Genomic DNA, 20,051 nt, shown 5'->3' on the forward strand with positions numbered 1-20,051 from the left:
TTTGTTTCTTTTGATTCTAACAAGATGGGGGTCGCCATTGGGAAATGCACCATTTCTAATTGGCTGGCAGATTGCATTTCCTTCTCTTATGCCCAGACTGGGCTGGCCTTAGAGGGTCATGTCATGGCTCATAATGTTAGAGCCATGGCTGCATCGGTAGCCCACTTGAGGTCACCCTCTGTTGAAGAAATTTGGAAGGTTGCGATGTGATCTTCAATCCACACATTCACATCTCATTACTGCCTTGAGCAGGATACCCGTCGCGACAGTCTTATTTATTTATTTATTACATTTGTACCCCGCGCTTTCCCACACATGGCGGGCTCAATGCAGCTTACATAGTAACAATATAAAGAAATTACAAAGTCGTAAGAAGCATACACAGTTTGTAGTAAAAGCAAAAATAATGGGGTTAACGGATAAGTAAATTGAGCATGGGAGGGATTGGGTGCAGAAGGAAATGAGCGTTGGGAGGTAGGCGTAGGAAGATAGAGAGGAATGGATATGTGGTAGCAAAAAGGATAATGGGAAACATGGTCAATGTATAACAGTTGTCAATAAGAATCATGTGGGCAAGTTTTGGTTAGGTTGAATCGTTAGGATAGGCTATCTTGAAGAGATGGGTCTTCAGTGCTTTTCTGAAGGGCAAAAGGCCGTTAATGGTACAGATAGGTCTTGGTAGAGCATTCCAAAGCTGCCTGAAAAGGAAAAAGGGTCATTCCATGCCAAGTGGTCCAAACCTTCCCACCATCATGTCTCCAATCCCGTTCAAATTCCATCTGCTGCGCAAGTCAGGTGCCAAACGAAGCCTCCCAAAACCCAAGGTGTCCAACTGCAATAGTCGCAGATCCAGACTCCCCCTCTGAAAGGCTGCCAGTCCATGAGCGCGCGACATCCACCAAAACGCCATTCTTGGGGTCTAACAAAATCCAAACACATTTACAAGAATGGCCAAAAAACTCAAATCCTGCACAGTTCTCGATGCCAACCCAGATGAAATACATTTCAACACCATGGACGCAAAATCCAGCCAAACAAGCCGACTCAAAGTGTGCATCAAAACTGGTCGCGACTCATCGGAACTCACCCGGACCAACACCCAGACGGTTTGGGCAGTCAATGTTGCAGAATCTGTTTGGGGTCTAGAATCCAACTCCACTCTCCTAGGCCTGTTTTATTTAGTTGCAAGCTGCACTCTCACTCAGTTGTATATAGTTTCAGGTTAATCAGTGTTATGTCCTCATTGTTGCGAGGCCCAGTTAACCAGTGTTTGTTGTTTTGGGTGAACCTGGATTCTAGAGATTCTCCACTTGTGAGAATATTGGAGCCTGCTTGTCCTCGGAGAAAGTGAAGATACTTACCTGTAGCACGTATTCTCCGAGGACAGCAGGCTTCATATTCTCACAATCCCGCCCACCTCCCCTTGGAGTTGTCTCCTTGGTTATTTTTACTTTGTTTTTTGCTTTAATATTGAACTGAGGCGACCGCGTTCACGCAACGGGCGGGAGGGCAGTCACGCATGTGCGGTGGAGTGCAGCTCGCGCTTCACAAAGCTCTACTTTTTTACTTTGGCATAAATGCCGGGCCGGGCGACGCGGATCAGCGTCTACCCATTTGTGAGAATATGAAGCCTGCTGTCCTCGGAGAATACCTGCTACAGGTAACTTCACTTTCTGAGAGTCTTGAAGTGGCCTCTAGTTATTGATTTGTGGTGTTCCACAGTACAAGCTGACGTTGCCTTTTAGTGTTTCAATGATATCATTTGGAGCCTGAGTGCTTTAGTCACTGGTGAACAGTGTTTACAGGGCATGCTGATGCTGCTTTGCATTTCTGACCTGATATTTTAACTTTGCAGTTCTTTAATTCCTTTTTATCCTTCCAGTGAATGAGTGGTAGATTTGTCTGATGTAACATTTCTGTGCCATCTCTTTATATGCTTTGTTTTTATTTTCTAAGGTCTCGCACATTATAATGAGATTAAAGGTATCAGCATAGATGAGTTCCTGCCACCCCATCTGGAGATTTATGTGGATGTCCCTGTTGCAGATATATATAAGAAGATTCAAGAAAGTGGAAATGTAAAGCAACTTTTCTTTAATCATTTCTGGATGCTTTAGCTTTGCCATACATACTGTAGAATTGCAAGGGGTTGTATGTAAAGCCTCTAGGCACACCTTGGATTATCATGCTATATTCTTACATTTTTCTACATGTATCTGTCTTACATTAAATGAGGCTTGCATGGTAAAGATCATGTCAGTGCTTAGGATGTCTGCTGTCGGGAATATACTGGGGTATAACTGTGACAGCAGTTTTGTTTTGTAAAAAATTAAGATTCCCTTTACATTCATTCTGGAATATACTGGGGTATAGCTGGTTTTAACTGTGACAGAAGTTTTGGTTTTGTTTTGTAAACAATTCATTCATCGAAATCAAAATTCTTTCCAGTTTACAAAAATGTTTCAAAGTTCATGAGCAAAGTTGGCCTCAGCAAGATCCTGCACCACATAGGGGGGCTGCCTTCAAATGATGGCCAGATTAAGAGGTGTTTCATGTTCAGCCTTTTACCATAGTAACAGATCCTGGGTATGGTAGATTGTCCAAGGACAAGCAGTCAATATAGTCTCATACCTGGCAACATCATTTGATGGAGCCCACTGTGGAGATTCTCTCCAGAATTCCATTTCTAGAGGTTTTTAGAACCATACAATGTACATGTGTACGCCTTCCTTGCCCATTGCCACCACTGTATGGGGCCAGGGCAGTCTGTCTTTCCATGGGGCAGGGAGGATGTGTTTTGCCTTCTGTCCCCTCAGGAAATGCTGTGTTGTTTCTTCCTTTGGTGAATTTTGCCCAGTTTTTTCTCCAAAATTGACCTTTTTTTGAGTATTCCTTATGTGGGACCAGGTTTCCTCTTTTTTGGCACTTCTTTAAGTTTCTTTATTTTTTCACGGATCCTTATTCCCGCTTAGGTCTCAAGCACCCTGGTCAGTAAGTTTGTTTTTTTTTATAATTTTTAACCAGGAGCTTTATTGAAAGACTTTATCATTCATACATGTTGACATAAACACATCTACTCATTTCCATTAGACAAAGTCAGTTCTCCGAAGGTCTCTGCTATCACATAACACCTTCTTAATACAAAGCTAGTCCCAGTTACATTTTAACATTTTTTAACAAAATGAACAACACCAATACCTCCGCCAAAACATAATACCCTAATCCCTCCCCCCCCAACTCTTCCTCCCAGGGACCCCCCCACTATTATCCCCTGCCATTCCTCATATCAAAAATAACCTAAGAAATACCCATAACTGCCCATACCTGTTTCCATTTAGCCAAAGTGTTCTTCTCTTTAGCCCACAGTCGCTCTCTTTCAGCAATGTACTCAAGAAGAGCCTTCCACTTACTCACTGAAGGACACCCAGGTTGCTTCCATGATCGAGCAATTACTAACCGCCCTGCACTGAAGCAATGTCTAACCAGAATCTGCTTCGCTCCCAGCACCCCAGGAACATGTCTGTTAAACAAAAATATAGCTGGGTCCCAAGGAATAGGGTGAGCCACCCACCTCTGCACCTTCCACTGAATCGCCTTCCAGTAGGCCTGCACCTTCCGACATGACCACCAAATATGACCATGAGTGCCTCTCTGGCCACAGTTCCGCCAACAAAGGGAGGAGACCCCCCTAAACATGTGACTCAAACGGGATGGTGTGAGGTACCAACGATATAAAACTTTAGTGCTATTCTCTTGAATGTTAACTGCTGGGGAGCAATTAACGGTTCCTCTCTCCATTTTCTGCCATTCGGCTTCCTCATAACACACTCCTAATTCCTTCTCCCATCTAGCACGGTAATGACTAACCTCAGGCATTGCATCCCTCAAGTATCCATACAACAACGTTATCAGCCCCCTAGTGCCTTCTTGCCGAACACAAATTTCCTCTAAAAAGGTCACTTCCGCGAATAATTTCTCCTTGATACCAGGAGATTGTAGAAAATGCCATAATTGGTTATAAGCATATTGATCCCTGTGTGGTAAACTATAGGTATCCGCCAAATCAGCAAACCGAACAAATCCCTTACCCTCCACTAATTGTCCCCATAAATCTAATCCCTGTCGCTGCCATCTTGTAAAAGCTGAAGGAACACATCCCGGTGGGAAAGCTGAATGATATGCTATAGGAGACAGTCGAGAATTATAAAAACCTTTTTTACGTTCCAATTTATCCCAACATAGGAATGTATACTGAATAATAGGAGGCAGATTAGTTCCCAGATATCGTCTTCCAGGGGCCAGCCAAATCAAATGTCCCAATTTCAATGGGCTTCTAACCAAACTCTGCTCCATCTGCACCCATAACTTATGCAACGGTTCCTGGAACCACTCTACAGCAGCTTTGGCTTGAGCAGCCAAATGATAAAGATCCAATTTAGGAACACCCAGTCCCCCCTTTGTCCTGCGTGCCCTATACATAATAGCCCGGGGAAGTCTAGATTTACCTCCCTGCCAAATAAATTTATGTAATCGATTCTGCATCGACTGGATTAATTGTCCCTTGATTGGTATGGGTAGCGCTTGAAAAAGATATAGCAAGCGAGGTAGAATATTCATTTTAATGGAGGCTATACGCCCAAACCATGACAAGGACAAGTGCTCCCAATGTTCCAGGTCAATCCTAATCCTATTCAACAATGGAACATAATTGGCATCACTCAAACAATCAAAGCTCTTCGTAAGGCGGATCCCTAAATAATTCATACTCTCCGTCACCCAAGGGGATACTCTTGTTTACATCTACCATATTCTTCTTCAGTCAACCCCATTGCCATGGCCTCCGTCTTATTAATGTTAATTTTAAACCCTGATACCCGCCCATAATGGTCTATCTCCTGAAAGACCTCCGACAATGATTCCATGGGGGAAGAGAGAGTTAGAAGAATATCATCTGCAAAAAGTGCAATTTTGGATTCCAGTTGTCCAACCACAATCCCCCTTATTCTAAGGTTTTCCCTAATAGTGACGGCTAAAGGTTCCATTACAAGGGCAAAAAGGAGAGGCGACAGGGGACACCCCTGCCGGGTACCCCGTTGTAGGTCAAAAAAAGGGGAAACCTGTCCATTAATCCTGACACATGCTTTAGGAGATTCATAAAGTGCACGAATCCAACTCTTTGGACCCAAATCCATATCTCTCTAAGACCTGATAAAGAAACTGCCAATGAACACGATCAAATGCTTTCTCTGCATCAATACTTAGCAAGCAATAGGGTGTCCTTTGTTGTTTCGCTACATACATAATATCAAGAGTACGCCTGATATTATCTGAGGCCTGCCTGTTCAAGACAAACCCTACTTGATCTGGATGAATGAGGGTCTGCAACACCACATTAAGCCTAACAGCCAAAACCTTAGCCATTATTCTCACATCCACATTCAGTACAGATATAGGTCTATAGGATGCACATTCGGTCACATCTTTATTAGGTTTAGGAATAACAGCTATCCAAGCCTGTGCCATAGTTGATGGAAGGGGACCCCCCTCACGTATAAAATTAAATACTTCAGCAAGCACTGGTGCTAATTGAGGTGCAAATGCTTTATAAAATTCGCCAGTATAGCCGTCTATCCCTGGCGACTTTCCAGATTTCAAGGTTTTAATAGCTTGGATCACTTCCTTCACCTCAATCGGAGCCTCCAGTCGAGCCCTATGTTCCAAGGCCATAACTGGTAACTCCAAGGTATCTAAGTATGACCGAATATCATCCATCTGTATCGCTGAATCTCTAGTGTAGAGGTCAGCATAGAACTTACAAAATTGTTCTCTAATATCTTTAGATGTTTTCCTAATCTCACCCCTAGGCCCTTTAATTCGAAAGATTGTTCTCTCTGCTCGCAACTTGCGTAATTTAAATGCTAATTGCCTCCCAATCTTGTTGCGAGTAGTGTATCCATAGAGTCGTAACTTATCATTAATAAACTCAAGTTCCCTCGTAAGCAAGGTGTCTAATTTTAACCTAGCCATCTGTAGGGATTTATATATCCTATGGGAACCAGTGTGCTTATGCTTAAATTCCAACTCTCTGATCTGACCCCTCCAATAGTGCTTTTCCTTTTCCCTCTCTCTCTTTAACCTCCCCGCCACCTTCATAAAATGGCCTCGTGACACTGCTTTAAGGGCATCCCATATCACTGCTATAGAGGGCCCGGAATCCACATTAAAATGTAGATATTCTTTAAGCACCTCCAAATACTCCGACCCAAACCCCTTATGTGTCAGCAAGGTATTGTTAAAAGTCCATCTACCCCCAGTAGAGCTCTCCGTGTTCCATTGAATATCCACCCAGCAGGGGGCATGATCGGATACTGTTATGTTACCTATCTTGGTATCTTGAATCACTCCCCCCAGAGTCTTATCCACAAAAAGGTAGTCAATACGAGTATAGATATCATGCACAGAGGAATAGAAGGTGTAATCTCTCTCTGAAATATGGCAATCCCTCCATGAATCAAACAAACCTAGTTCACCAGTAACCCTATTCAACACTTTTGCAAGAATTTTATCCCCCTTAGATACCAGACCAGATTTATCCACAACAGGGTTCATGGTGGCATTAAAATCACCTCCTAGGATAAGCTGGCCCCCAGCTAGCAGGCTTATTTGCTTTTGTAGCGACATGAGAAAGGAGGATTGCCCCAAATTGGGAGCATATACACACCCCCAAGTTATCTCCTTATTGTCCACAGATCCTCTGACCAGCACATAGCGGCCCTTCGGGTCCCTCTTCACCTGTTGCACCTGTAATGGGAAATCTGAATGGAAAAGCAACGCAACTCCTCGCTGTTTCTTATTTGAGGTATCAGATGCAAAAAACCTCTTGAAATAAGATGCATGTCGAAACAGTTTCTCATGAACCCGCTTCAAATGCGTTTCTTGTAGCATCACAACCTGGGGTTTCAGTCTGAGTATTTCTTGCCATATCAATTGTCTCTTTCTTGGCACATTAAGTCCTTTTACATTAAAGGTAACAATCCTCATTTGAGAAGTCATTTAGTAATCATACATCAACATAACGCTCTCTTGTATAGAACAATCATCCCTGGAGAAAACTCTAACATCCCAACCCCCCCCTCCCCCTCCCTTCTACCCATCTAACATTCTTTGCGTAAGGCACAGAGGGAACCATCCCCCCACCCTCCGCATAACCCCCAGAAATGAACATCTCACCCAACCCCCTAGCACCCAACAGCAAACAACCCCGACCCCTTCCTTAATTCACGCACACATATCCTCCGTGTGTCCTTATGCAACACTCACACCGAACTCTATGCTCTGGTAGTTACTAATCTTAACAGTTTCTGCAGTCCCAAAAAAGTCAGGTGTTCAGCCGCGGCTTCTTTGCTTTGTTAAAGACTTGTTGCCACTGACGTACTTTATCCTGGGCTGCAGTCAGCTCCATAGGTGACTCACTCTCCTGCACCATGATTCCCGCCTTCTGTAAGGTATTCTGCGCGTGCTCCAGTGTACGCACCTTATGATGTTTTCCAGCAATAGTAAAACACAGGGCGAATGGGAAAGCCCAACGGTATTTCACATTCTGGCGGCCTAGCGCTTCCAATATAGGTTTCATAAGCTTCCGCTGTTGTAATGTAAAGGCCGACAAGTCCTGATACACATGCACCGGAGTGTCATTAAACTGTAAATCCTTGCATTGTCTTGCTAACGTGAAAAAGCTGTTCTTTGTCTGTATACTTCAAAAATCTCACCACTATATCTCTAGGTTTATTCGGTGGAGGTGCCCCCAGAGCTCTATGAGCCCGCTCAATTTCGGGCATGGGACTATCCGGTGTTTCAGCCTGCAGCTGCTTACACAGTTCTTGTACAATTATTTTAACATCTTCTTGCTGTTCTCCCGCCTCCGGAACCCCTTGAAAACGCAGATTGTTCCGACGTCCCCGATTCTCCATATCATCTACCTTATATTGCAACTCTGTCAGTTGGTTTTCAAATCCCTCGTCTTTCCGACGTAATTGGGACATCGCTTCTCCCTGTTCATCGACACGAACTTCGAGGTCGTCAATACGGGCCCCCACCTCCTTTAGTTCTCCTCTCAAGTGGTCAATGCGTTCCACAATGTCCGCTTTCATATGAGCAAGGTCTTTCCGCAAATCTTTCAATACTTTGGTAAAACGCACCTCCAGATCTCCACCACAATCTTCCTCCGAGCGCACCGATTCAGAATCGGAGGCCTCACCACGTTGCGGGGACACATGGCGCACTCCTGTCTTGGAAGCACGCTGGCTGCTCCTGGCTCCCCCTTTAGCCGTTATAGTTTTCAATTTTTACGACATTGGGTAATGCTCCAGCTATTATACACCACCAGCATGCGAAATAGGAGGAATTCCGGTAAGAAATTTCGCTAATGTTCGCTTTATTAACGGGGTTAATCGGGAGCTGCAAGCTTAGGCTGCCATCAAGGCGATGACGTCACCGGAAGTCCCTGGTCAGTAAGTTTTTTGCTTTTTTGTTCACCATTGAGCCGTTTGATTTCACTTTTGGCTAATTTTCCCAGCATATTCCTGAAAACTCCAGTGGTTTAAGAAGTGTTCCAGATGTGACAGGTAGTCTAGTGGTCTTGACAGCGTCTTTGCGGATACCATAGCATTTTAGCGGTATATACATAAGTACATAAGTAATGCCACACTGGGAAAAGACCAAGGGTCCATCGAGCCCAGCATCCTGTCCACGACAGCGGCCAATCCAGGCCAAGGGCACCTGGCAAGCTTCCCAAACGTACAAACATTCTATACATGTTATTCCTGGAATTTTGGATAGCGGTTTATGGACTTGTCCTTTAGGAAACCGTCCAACCCCTTTTTAAACTCTGCTAAGCTAACCGCCTTCACCACTTTCTCCGGCAACGAATTCCAGAGTTTAATTACACGTTGGGTGAAGAAACATTTTCTCCGATTTGTTTTAAATTTACTACACTGTAGTTTCATCGCATGCCCCCTAGTCCTAGTATTTTTGGACAGCGTGAACAGACGCTTCACATCCACCTGTTCCACTCCACTCATTATTTTATATACCTCTATCATGTCTCCCCTCAGCCGTCTCTTCTCCAAGCTGTATAGCCCTAGCCTCCTTAGTCTTTCTTCATAGGGAAGTCGTCCCATCCCCGCTATCATTTTAGTCGCCCTTCGCTGCACCTTTTCCAATTCTACTATATCTTTCTTGAGATGCGGCGACCAGAATTGAACACAATACTCAAGGTGCGGTCGCACCATGGAGCGATACAACGGCATTATAACATCCTCACACCTGTTTTCCATACCTTTCCTAATAATACCCAACATTCTATTTGCTTTCTTAGCCGCAGCAGCACACTGAGCAGAAGGTTTCAGTGTGTTATTGACGATGACACCCAGATCCCTTTCTTGGTCTGTAACTCCTAACGTGGAACCTTGCATGACGTAGCTATAATTCGGGTTCTTTTTTCCCACATACATCACCTTGCACTTACTCACATTAAACATCATCTGCCATTTAGCCGCCCAGTCTCCCAGTCTCGTAAGGTCCTCTTGTAATTTTTCACAATCCTGTCGCGATTTAACGACTTTGAATTACCTCGCTAGTTACTCCAATCTCTAAATCATTTATAAATATATTAAAAAGCAGCGGTCCTAGCACAGACCCCTGAGGAACCCCACTAACTACCCTTCTCCATTGTGAATACTGCCCATTTAACCCCACTCTCTGTTTCCTATCCTTCAACCAGTTTTTAATCCACAATAGGACATTTCCTCCTATCCCATGACCCTCCAATTTCCTCTGTAGCCTTTCATGAGGTACCTTGTCAAACGCCTTTTGAAAATCCAGATACACAATATCAACCGACTCCCCTTTGTCCACATGTTTGTTCACTCCTTCAAAGAATTGAAGTAAATTGGTCAGGCAAGATTTCCCCACACAAAAGCCATGCTGACTTGGTCTCAGTAATCCATGTCCTCGGATGTGCTCTGTAATTTTGTTTTTAATAATAGCCTCTACCATTTTACCAGGCACCGACGTCAGACTCACCGGTCTATAATTTCCCGTATCTCCCCTGGAGCCTTTTTTAAAAATGGGCGTTACATTGGCCACCCTCCAATCTTCCGGTACCACGCTCGATTTTAAGGATAAGTTGCATATCACTAGCAGTAGCTCCGCAAGCTCGTTTTTCAGTTCTATCAGTACTCTAGGATGAATACCATCCGGACCAGGAGATTTGCTACTCTTCAGTTTGCCGAACTGCCCCATTACGTCCTCCAGGTTTACCGTGAAGTCAGTAAGTTTCTCCGACTCGTCGGCTTGAAATACCATTTCCGACACCGGTATTCCACCCAAATCTTCCTCGGTGAAGACCGAAGCAAAGAATTCATTCAGTCTCTCCGCTACGTCTTTGTCTTCCTTGATCGCCCCTTTTACCCCTCGGTCATCCAGTGGCCCAACCGATTCTTTTGCCGGCTTCCTGCTTTTAATATAGCAAAAAAAATTTTTACTATGTTTTTTTGCCTCTAATGCTATCTTTTTTTCATACTCCCTCTTGGCCTTCTTAATCTGCGCCTTGCATTTGCTTTGACACTCCTTATGCTGTTTCTTGTTATTTTCAGACGGTTCCTTCTTCCATTTTCTGAAGGCGTTTCTTTTAGCCCTAATAGCTTCCTTCACCTCACTTTTCAACCAGGCCCGGGAGTCTTTTGGACTTCCGTCTTTCTTTTCTAATTTGCGGAATATGTATGGCCTGGGCCTCCAGGATGGTATTTTTGAACAGCGTCCACGCCTGTTGTACAGTTTTTACTCTCTCAGTTGCCCCCCTAAGTTTTTTTTTTTTACCGTTCTTCTCATTTTATCATAGTCTCCTTTTTTAAAGTTAAACGCTAACGTATTTGACTTTCTGTGTACAGTTACTTCAAGGTCGATGTCAAAACTGATCATGTTATGGTCACTGTTATCAAGCGGCCCCAGTACCATAACGTCCCTCACCAGATCATGCGCTCCACTAAGGACCAAGTCTAGAATTTTTCCTTCTCTCGTCGGCTCCTGCACCAGTTGCTCCATAAAGCTGTCCTTGATTTCATCAAGGAATTGTATCTCTGTAGAGTGTCCCGATGTTACATTTACCCAGTCTATATTTGGATAATTGAAGTCACCCATTATTATCACATTGCCCATTTTGTTTGCGTCTCTGATTTCTTTTATCATTTCTGTGTCTACCTGCTCATCCTGGCGAGGTGGACGGTAGTACACTCCTATCACCATTTTTTTCCCTTTTATACATGGAATTTCAACCCACAGTGATTCAAAGGTGTGATTTGTGTCCTCCTGAATTTGTAATCTATCTGAGTCAAGGCTCTCGTTAATATACAATGCTACCCCTCCACCAGTCCGGTCCACCCTATCATTACGATATACTTTGTACCCCGGTATGACAGTGTCCCACTGGTTATCCTTCTTCCACCAGGTCTCAGTAATGCCTATTATATCCAATTTTTCATTTAGTGCAATATATTCCAACTCTCCCATCTTATTTCTTAGATTCCTAGCATTTGCATATAGACATTTCAGAGTATGTTTGATGTTCTTATTTGCATGATGCTTAGTACTTGACACTATTGATTTGCCATCTTTTGTCTGATCTTCAGTTGTATTTAAGGGCACCTGGCCTACCACGGTCTGTTGTGCAACCTCACTATCCAGAAACCCTATCTTCCCTGTTTGTGAGGTATCTTTGCAAGATACCTTTTCCCGAACCATGCGCTTTTGAGCGACTGTCGGCCTTTTCCCCATTTCTAGTTTAAAAGCTGCTCTATCTCCTTTTTAAATGCCGACGCCAGCAGCCTGGTCCCACCCTGGTTAAGGTGGAGCCCATCCTTTCGGAATAGGCTCCCCCTTCCCCAGAATGTTGCCCAGTTTCTAACAAATCTAAAACCCTCCTCCCTGCACCATTGTCTCATCCACGCATTGAGACTCTGGAGCTCTGCCTGTCTCTTGGGCCCTGCACGTGGAACAGGTAGCATTTCAGAAAATGCTACCCTAGAGGATCTGGATTTGAGCTTTCTACCTAAGAGCCTAAATTTGGCTTCCAGAACCTCTCTCCCACATTTTCCTATGTCATTGGTACATCAGGTTTGGTATTTCACTGTTAGTGCCCCTAGAAACCACCAGGGAAATAACTTGCGGGTGGTAGTACTTGTTCAGAGGCAAGCGTGACCCAGCAGGCGGTGGAAGGTATGCTACTGTAAGGGTACGTGCACAAGTGCAGGTGGGCCTGGGCAGTGCTGGGCCAGACCCTCCAGGTGGCCATATGGTTAACCCCAGGTGGGTTCTAGGGGTAACACTTAGGTGTTATGTGACAATAAGTTTTTGGCCAGGGATACTTATACTGTTGATGTGGCATCTAGGATCTCTGCCCAGAGTATAGTGATGTGCAGACTCTCATGGCTACATGTCTCTGATTTGAACCACCTGGTCCAGTAGAGATTGGTGGATGCCAAGTGCCAGGGATAACCTTTTTGGAGAGAAGGTGGAGGAGGTCGCTGATGTCATAAAGAAGCATACTTATACCATTAATACTCTCTCCCGCCAGATGCCTTCTGCACCTCTTCATCTAGGAGGTTTTCAAGCAAGATGAAGAGAGCTCCCTATTACTCTCAAAGGCATAGGTATGCTTCTTCTTGCCAGCCTCAGCATGTTCATTCTCGTCATTCAACATGTGCCTAATGCTCAGCCTACTCTCCAGTCAAAGTAGGGGATGAGCTTGTGACTGACTCCAGCAGAGCATAGCCGCCGTACCAGTGACTGGTCTGGACAACCTACTGGTGGGGGAGGCTAAATTTTTTTCAAAGAAAGGTGGCCCCTTGTAACCTCAGATCAGTGGGTTCTTCAAATTGTCCTTCTTGGTTGCGCTCTTCCTTGGCGTCAAAGACCACTAAACTGTCCTCCAAGAGTATGTTCTTTCAGCTCACAGCACAGGGATGTACTTGCAGCGGAACTCTCCTCCCTTCTAAAGGCTCATGCGGTTGAGCTGGGGGGGGGGGAGGAGGGCAGTGTGTCCTCATCCTAGACCTAAGGTCCCTGAACAAATTCCTAGTGAAAGAAACGTTCAGGATGGTGTCCCTGGGCACCCTTCTCCTCATAAGTCACGCTTAAGATTGGCTATATTCTCTAGACTAAAGGATGCTTAAACTCACATCCCTATACTAAAGTATGTAATGGACAAAACACAACTCTTCCGTTCTCCGAATCCCTAATGTGGCTGATCGTACCACAACATCACCCTGTATTTGTTCACACCGGAGCCTGCAAAGGCCTCTCTGGTACTATGTAAGCCACATGGAGCCTACAAATAGGTGGGAAAATATGGGATACAAATGTAACAAATAAATAAAATATACTTCCAGGCCACAGGAAGTATCTCAGATTTTGGGTGGGAACACATCACTTCCAGTACCTTGTCATTTGGCTTCTCATCAGCTCACAGGGTTTTTACCAAGTGTCTAACAGTAGTTGCAGCGTCACTGTGCAGACTGGGAGTCCACTCCTCAAAAGACCATCACTAGACCCTACCTGTCCCTCCAACTACCGCCCCATCTCCCTCCTACCCTTCCTCTCCAAGATTCTTGAGCGCGCAGTCCACAGCCGCTGCCTTGATTTTCTCTCCTCTCATGCCATCCTCGATCTGCTTCAATCCGGTTTTCGCCCTCTTCATTCGACAGAAACAGCACTCTCTAAAGTCTGTAATGACCTGTTCCTTGCCAAATCCAGAGGCCACTACTCCATCCTCATCCTCCTCGATCTATCCGCCGCTTTTGACACTGTCAATCATGATCTACTCCTTGCCACACTGTCCTCATTCGGGTTCCAGGGCTCTGTCCTCTCCTGGTTCTCCTCCTATCTCTCCCACCGCACCTTCAGAGTTCACTCTCATGGATCTTCCTCCACCCCCATCCCGCTATCTGTTGGTGTTCCCCAGGGATCTGTCCTTGGACCCCTTCTCTTCTCAATCTACACCTCTTCCCTGGGCTCCCTGATCTCATCTCATGGTTTCCAGTATCATCTCTGTGCTGATGACACCCAACTGTATCTCTCCACACCAGACATCACCGCGGAGACCCAGGCAAAGGTATCGGCCTGCTTATCCGACATTGCTGTTTGGATGTCCAACCGCCACCTGAAACTGAACATGTCCAAGACCGAGCTTATCGTCTTTCCACCAAAACCCACTTCTCCTCTTCCTCCACTTTCTATCTCAGTTGATAACACCCTCATCCTCCCCGTCTCATCTGCCCGCAACCTCGGAGTCATCTTTGACTCCTCTCTCTCCTTCTCTGTGCATATCCAGCAGATAGCCAAGACCTGTCGCTTCTTCCTCTTTAACATCAGCAAAATTCGCCCTTTCCTCTCTGATCACACCACCCGAACTCTCGTCCACGCTCTCATTACCTCTCGCCTGGACTACTGCAACTTACTCCTCACCGGCTTCCCACTTAGCCATCTATCCCCCCTTCAATCTGTTCAGAACTCTGCTGCACATCTCATATTCCGCCAGAACCGATATACTGATATCACCCCTCTCCTCAGGTCACTTCACTGGCTTCCGATCAGATACTGCATTCAATTCAAGCTTCTCCTTCTTACCTACAAATGCACTCAGTCTGCTGCCCCTCACTATCTTTCTACCCTCATCTCCCCTTACGTTCCCGCCCGTAACTTCCGTTCACAGGATAAATCCCTCCTCTCAGTACCCTTCTCCACCACCGCCAACTCCAGGCTCCGCTCATTCTGCCTCGCCTCACCCTATGCTTGGAACAACCTTCCTGAACCCTTACGCCAAGCCCCCTCCCTGCCCGTCTTCAAGTCTTTGCTTAAAGCCCACCTCTTCAATGCTGCATTCGGCACCTAACCCTTACCGTTCAGTGAATCCAGACTTCCCCAATTTGACTGCCCCTATCGGACTGACCGTTCACTTGTCTATTAGATTGTAAGCTCTTTGAGCAGGGACTGTCTCTCTTTGTTGGATTGTACAGCGCTGCGTAACCCTAGTAGCGCTCTAGAAATGTTAAATAGTAGTAGTAGTGTTTCCCTACCTGGACGATTGGCTGATGAAGAGTACATAGCTGAGGAGTCTACACAGAGAATTATTTGGGTGCTAGAGTTCATTTTAAATTACTCCATGTTCCATCTGCTCCCGGTTCAGCAATTGGAGTTCATTGAAGCCCTGCTAGACACACAGCAGGTGTGAGCCTTTCTCCCCATGCCGAGGGTGAACCTTTGAATTTCACTTGCTACTCGGGTTTGAGCCAGCCAGCGGGTCACATCTCAGCAGATGTTGGTTGCCTCCACAGTGCATGTCATGCCCATGGCACATCTTCACATGAGAACTGCCCAGTGGACTCTAGCTTCCCAGTGGTGTCAGACCTCTGGCAACCTAACAGATGGAGAGCTCATCTGGATGGGCTTCACACCTAGGGTGCTTGGTCAGCTCAGGAAGCAGATCTTCAGATCAACATCTTGGAACTTATGGGCAATCTGGAATGCCCTAAAGGCTTTCAGAGATCAGCTGTTCAATCAAATTGCACTCATTCAAAGGACAGTTTGCAATGTATTACACCAGCAAGTAGGGGGGTACCGGATCAGGAGGCCGTAGGGTTGTGGCACTGGGCTGTCCGTAACAGGATAGTTCTCGGGGCCACATACCTGACAGGTAAATCCAACACGTTGGCTGACAGACTGAGCAGGGTCATGCAACTGCATGAATTGTCACTCAGCACGAGTATTACCTTATTACTGTTCCAGAGTCAGGGCGCATGACAGTCTAGCATCGGATGCCTTTCTACTCCATTGGGGGAACTGTCTTCTGTATGCATATCCTCCCATACCTCTTATGGGGAAGAGTTTGCTGAAACTCAGGCAAGACCACGGAACCACAATCCTAATTGCCCCCTATTGGCCCAGGCAGTTCTGGGAGTTATCCTCTGCAGAACCTTGGAGTGTTTTCTGACTCTCAACACACATAACGAGGGATCTCTTCTACATCCCAGCCTCCAGTCCCTGGCCCTCAGTCTGGATGTTGCAGGCTTAGAATTTGCTTCTTTGCATCTTACTGAGGGTGTCTTCAAGGTCTTGCTGGCTTCCAGGAAAGATTCCACTAAGAGGTGTTACTGTTTTTCAAATGGAGGAGGTTTGCCATCTGGTGTGAGGGCAGTGCCCTAGATCCTATTTCTTGCCCTACAAAGACCCTTCTTGAATACCTTCTGTATCTTTCCAAGTCTTGTCTTAAGACCAACTCTGTAAGTGTTCATCTCAATACAATTAGTGCTTACCATCACAGTGTGGAAGATGAGCAAATCTCTGGACAGCCTCTAGTTGTTCATTTCATGAAAGGTTTGCTTTTGACAAGCCTCCACCTGTGTCATGGGGACCTCAATGTCGTCGTCACCCAGCTGATGAAAGCTCCTTTTGAGCCGCTGGATTCCTGTCATCTGAAGTACTTGACCTGGTAGGTCTTGATTTTGGTGGCTGTAACTTCAGATCACAGTATCATTGAGCTTCAGGCCCTAGTAGTGGATCCACTTTACACTAAATTTAATCACAACAGAGTAGTTTTCCACATTCACCTGAGGTCGTATCCGAGTTCCATCTGAACCAGTCAGTCATTCTTCCAACATTCTTTCCCAAACCTCATGCCCGACTTTGAATAACTTTGTGTCATCAGCAAATTTAATTACCTCGCTGGTGAAAATGCACTATACACCTTGGACTGCAAGCAGCATTGGCCTTTTACATGGAGCGTACTGGGCCCTATAGACATCTACCCAGCTTTTTGTTTCTTTTGATCCCAACAGAATGGGGGTCGCCATCGGGAAATACACAATTTTTAATTGGCTGGCAGATTGCATTTCTTTCACTTATGCCCAGGTTGGGCTGACTCTTGAGGGTCTTGTCAAGGCTAATAGAACCATGGCGGTGTGGTCAGCCTCCATTTGCAAGGCTGTAACATGGTCTTTAGCCAAGTCTTTCACATCTCACTACTGCCTTGAGCAGGATACCTGACACAATAGTTAGTTTGGACAGACAGTTCTGCAGAATTTGTTTGGGGTCTAGAATCCAACTCCACCCTCCTAGGCCCGTTTTATTCGGTTCCAGGCTGCACTCTCACACAGTATGTATATATTTTCAGGTTAATTATTGTTTTGAACTTGTAGTTGTAAGTTTCAGTTGACCTGTTGTTTTCAGTGAGCCTTGTAGCTAGGGATTTCCACATGTTACTCCTGCCAGAATTCTGTGCCCCCCAAAAATAAAAATTCTGAGCAAAAATTCCAAACTTCTGCACACAAAGTTTGCAAATTCTGTAAAATTTTGTGCACAAAGCTTTCAAAACTTTTTTGCAGCCCCCTACCTCCCACAGCATCCCCCTTTTTTGCAGCCCCCTCTTGCCCACCCACAGAATCCCTTTTTTATATTCTCCTCCCATCCACAGCATTCCTTTTTTTTTAACAGTCCCCTCTCATCCACAGCATCCCTTTTTTTTTTAACATCCATCCACAGGATGCCCCCCCCTTTTTTTTTTTTTTTTTCTACAGCCGCTCCCTCCCTCCCCCCTTTTTTTTTTTTTACAGCTGCTCCCGCCTTCAATCGGAAACTTTGCTAGTCCTCGCGCGCTCATGCGCACCGCGCATGCGCGGCCGTCTTCCCGCCCGAACCGGCTCGTGTTCGTCAGTCTTCTTTTGTCCGCGCTCGGTACGGTCGTGTTTTCGCCGTGTCGTGCCCCGCAAAGTCGACCTCGTGCGTTCTCTTTGTGTAAAAAAAAAAAAAAAAAAAACATTCTGTGTGTGGAAAGGGACTCTTCGGTCTCTTTTCCCCCGATATTTCCAGCTTTTTCGCCCCGGTAAGTTTTCTTTCGTCGTCGGGGTAGGCCGCTTTTAGGCCTCGGGTCGAAGTTTTCTTCCCCTTGTTTTTGTGGTGCCTTTTCCGCCATTTCGACTTTTGATCTCGCCGGCGTGATTTTTCCGCCCATGACATCGAAGTCTCCCAGCGGCTTCAAGAAGTGCACCCAGTGCGCCCGGGTCATCTCGCTCACTGATAGGCACGCGTCGTGTCTTCAGTGCTTGGGGGCTGGGCACCGCCCGCAGGCCTGTAGTCTGTGTTCCCTTTTGCAAAAGCGGACTCAGGTAGCGAGATTGGCCCAGTGGAACATTTTGTTCTCGGGCTCTTCGTCGACATCGGCACCGGGGGTATCGAGTGCATCGACGTCTTCAGCGTCCAGACCTTCATCCTCGGCTGCCAGTGCCTCTAGTGCATCGAGGCATCGGCCCTCTGCATCGGCGCTGAGACATCGGACAGCTGCATCGACGTCGGTGGTACCGGGACTTCTTCTGCTGATGTCGTCGGACGGTGGTGCTTCGTCTGGAGTGCAGGTGAGGGCTGTCCATTCCCCTGCTGGTGGCGGTGAGCCTTCGGGTGGGTCTCCCCCTACTCTGAGGGCTCCTGCGGTACAGCCCCCCCGAGACCGACCTCCTTCGGCCTCGGCCCCGAGGAAGCGACGGCTGGATTCTACGTCCTCCTCGTCGGTGCCGGGAAGCTCCGGTGACATGCTTCGTTCCAAGAAGTCGAAGAAGCATCGTCATCGGTTTCCTTCCCGTGTCGGCACCGAGAGCTCTGGGTCGCCGAGGGAGTCGGCATCCAGTAGGCATCGGCACCGAGAGGACCGCTCACCCTCTGTTCAGGAGGTGTCGATGCGCTCCACTCTGGACAGCCCGGAACAGCCTCCACGCCCGGAACAGGTTCTGACGTCGACGCCTGCATCGACCTCCATGCCTTTCTCTGCAGCCGCTCTGAACGAGAGCCTCCGGGCCGTTCTCCCAGAGATTCTGGGAGAGCTGTTGCGCCCTACCCCTCCGGTACCGGGGGTGCTTGCGCCTCCGGTACCGTCGAGCGTGGCGCCGGCTGGTCCATCGCCCGGGGTGAGGTCTCTGGCGTCGGTGCCGCGTGCGGTACCGGCTGCCGTCGCCTCCCAGGAGGGCTCCCCGACTACGTCGGCGGAGGGAGCTTCGCCGATGCGGGCGAGGGAGTCTACCTCTCGACGCCCCCATCGTGGACGTGGCTCCACAGAGTCGAGTCGGGCACGGTTGCAGACACAGGTCCGTGAACTTGTGTCTGACACCAAGGGTGAGGCCTCGTGGGAAGAGGAAGAAGACACCAGATATTTCTCTGACGAGGAGTCTGAGGGTCTTCCTTCCGATCCCACTCCCTCTCCTGAGAGACAGCTTTCTCCCCCCGAGAGTCTGTCTTTCGCTTCCTTTGTCCGGGAGATGTCTACGGCCATCCCCTTCCCGGTGGTTGTGGAGGACGAGCCCAGGGCTGAAATGTTTGAGCTCCTGGACTATCCTTCTCCACCTAAGGAAGCGTCCACTGTACCCATGCACCATGTCCTAAAAAAGACATTGCTGGCGAACTGGACCAAGCCTCTAACTAATCCCCACATTCCCAAGAAGATCGAGTCCCAGTACCGGATCCATGGGGACCCAGAGCTGATGCGCACACAGTTGCCTCATGACTCTGGAGTTGTGGATTTGGCCCTAAAGAAGGCTAAGAGTTCTAGGGAGCATGCTTCGGCGCCCCCGGGCAAGGACTCTAGAACCTTAGACTCCTTTGGGAGGAAGGCCTACCATTCTTCTATGCTCGTGGCCAAAATTCAGTCCTACCAGCTCTACACGAGCATACACATGCGGAACAATGTGCGGCAGTTGGCGGGCTTGGTGGATGCTCTCCCCCCTGAGCAAGCCAAGCCTTTTCAGGAGGTGGTCAGGCAGCTGAAGGCGTGCAGAAAATTCCTGGCCAGAGGGGTGTATGACACCTTTGATGTTGCGTCCAGGGCCGCTGCTCAAGGTGTGGTGATGCGCAGACTCTCATGGCTGCGTGCCTCCGACCTGGAGAATAGAATCCAGCAGCGGATTGCGGACTCGCCTTGCCGTGCGGATAATATTTTTGGAGAGAAAGTCGAACAG

At 47.0% G+C, this 20,051-nt stretch overlaps 1 protein-coding gene across 1 annotated transcript in view; it reads left to right on the top strand.

Moving 5' to 3' along the window:
* The window catches only part of NDUFA10 (NADH:ubiquinone oxidoreductase subunit A10), a 492,721-nt gene that overhangs the window by 173,869 nt on the left and 298,801 nt on the right, over positions 1-20,051 (top strand). Inside the window, exon 5 of the mRNA XM_030209674.1 lies at positions 1,957-2,078. Coding sequence (XP_030065534.1) covers positions 1,957-2,078 — 122 coding nt within the window. The remainder of the gene's footprint in view (positions 1-1,956; positions 2,079-20,051) is intronic.

The sequence above is a fragment of the Microcaecilia unicolor genome, chromosome 7 (genome assembly GCF_901765095.1).
Source record: "Microcaecilia unicolor chromosome 7, aMicUni1.1, whole genome shotgun sequence".
Lineage (NCBI taxonomy): Eukaryota > Metazoa > Chordata > Amphibia > Gymnophiona > Siphonopidae > Microcaecilia > Microcaecilia unicolor.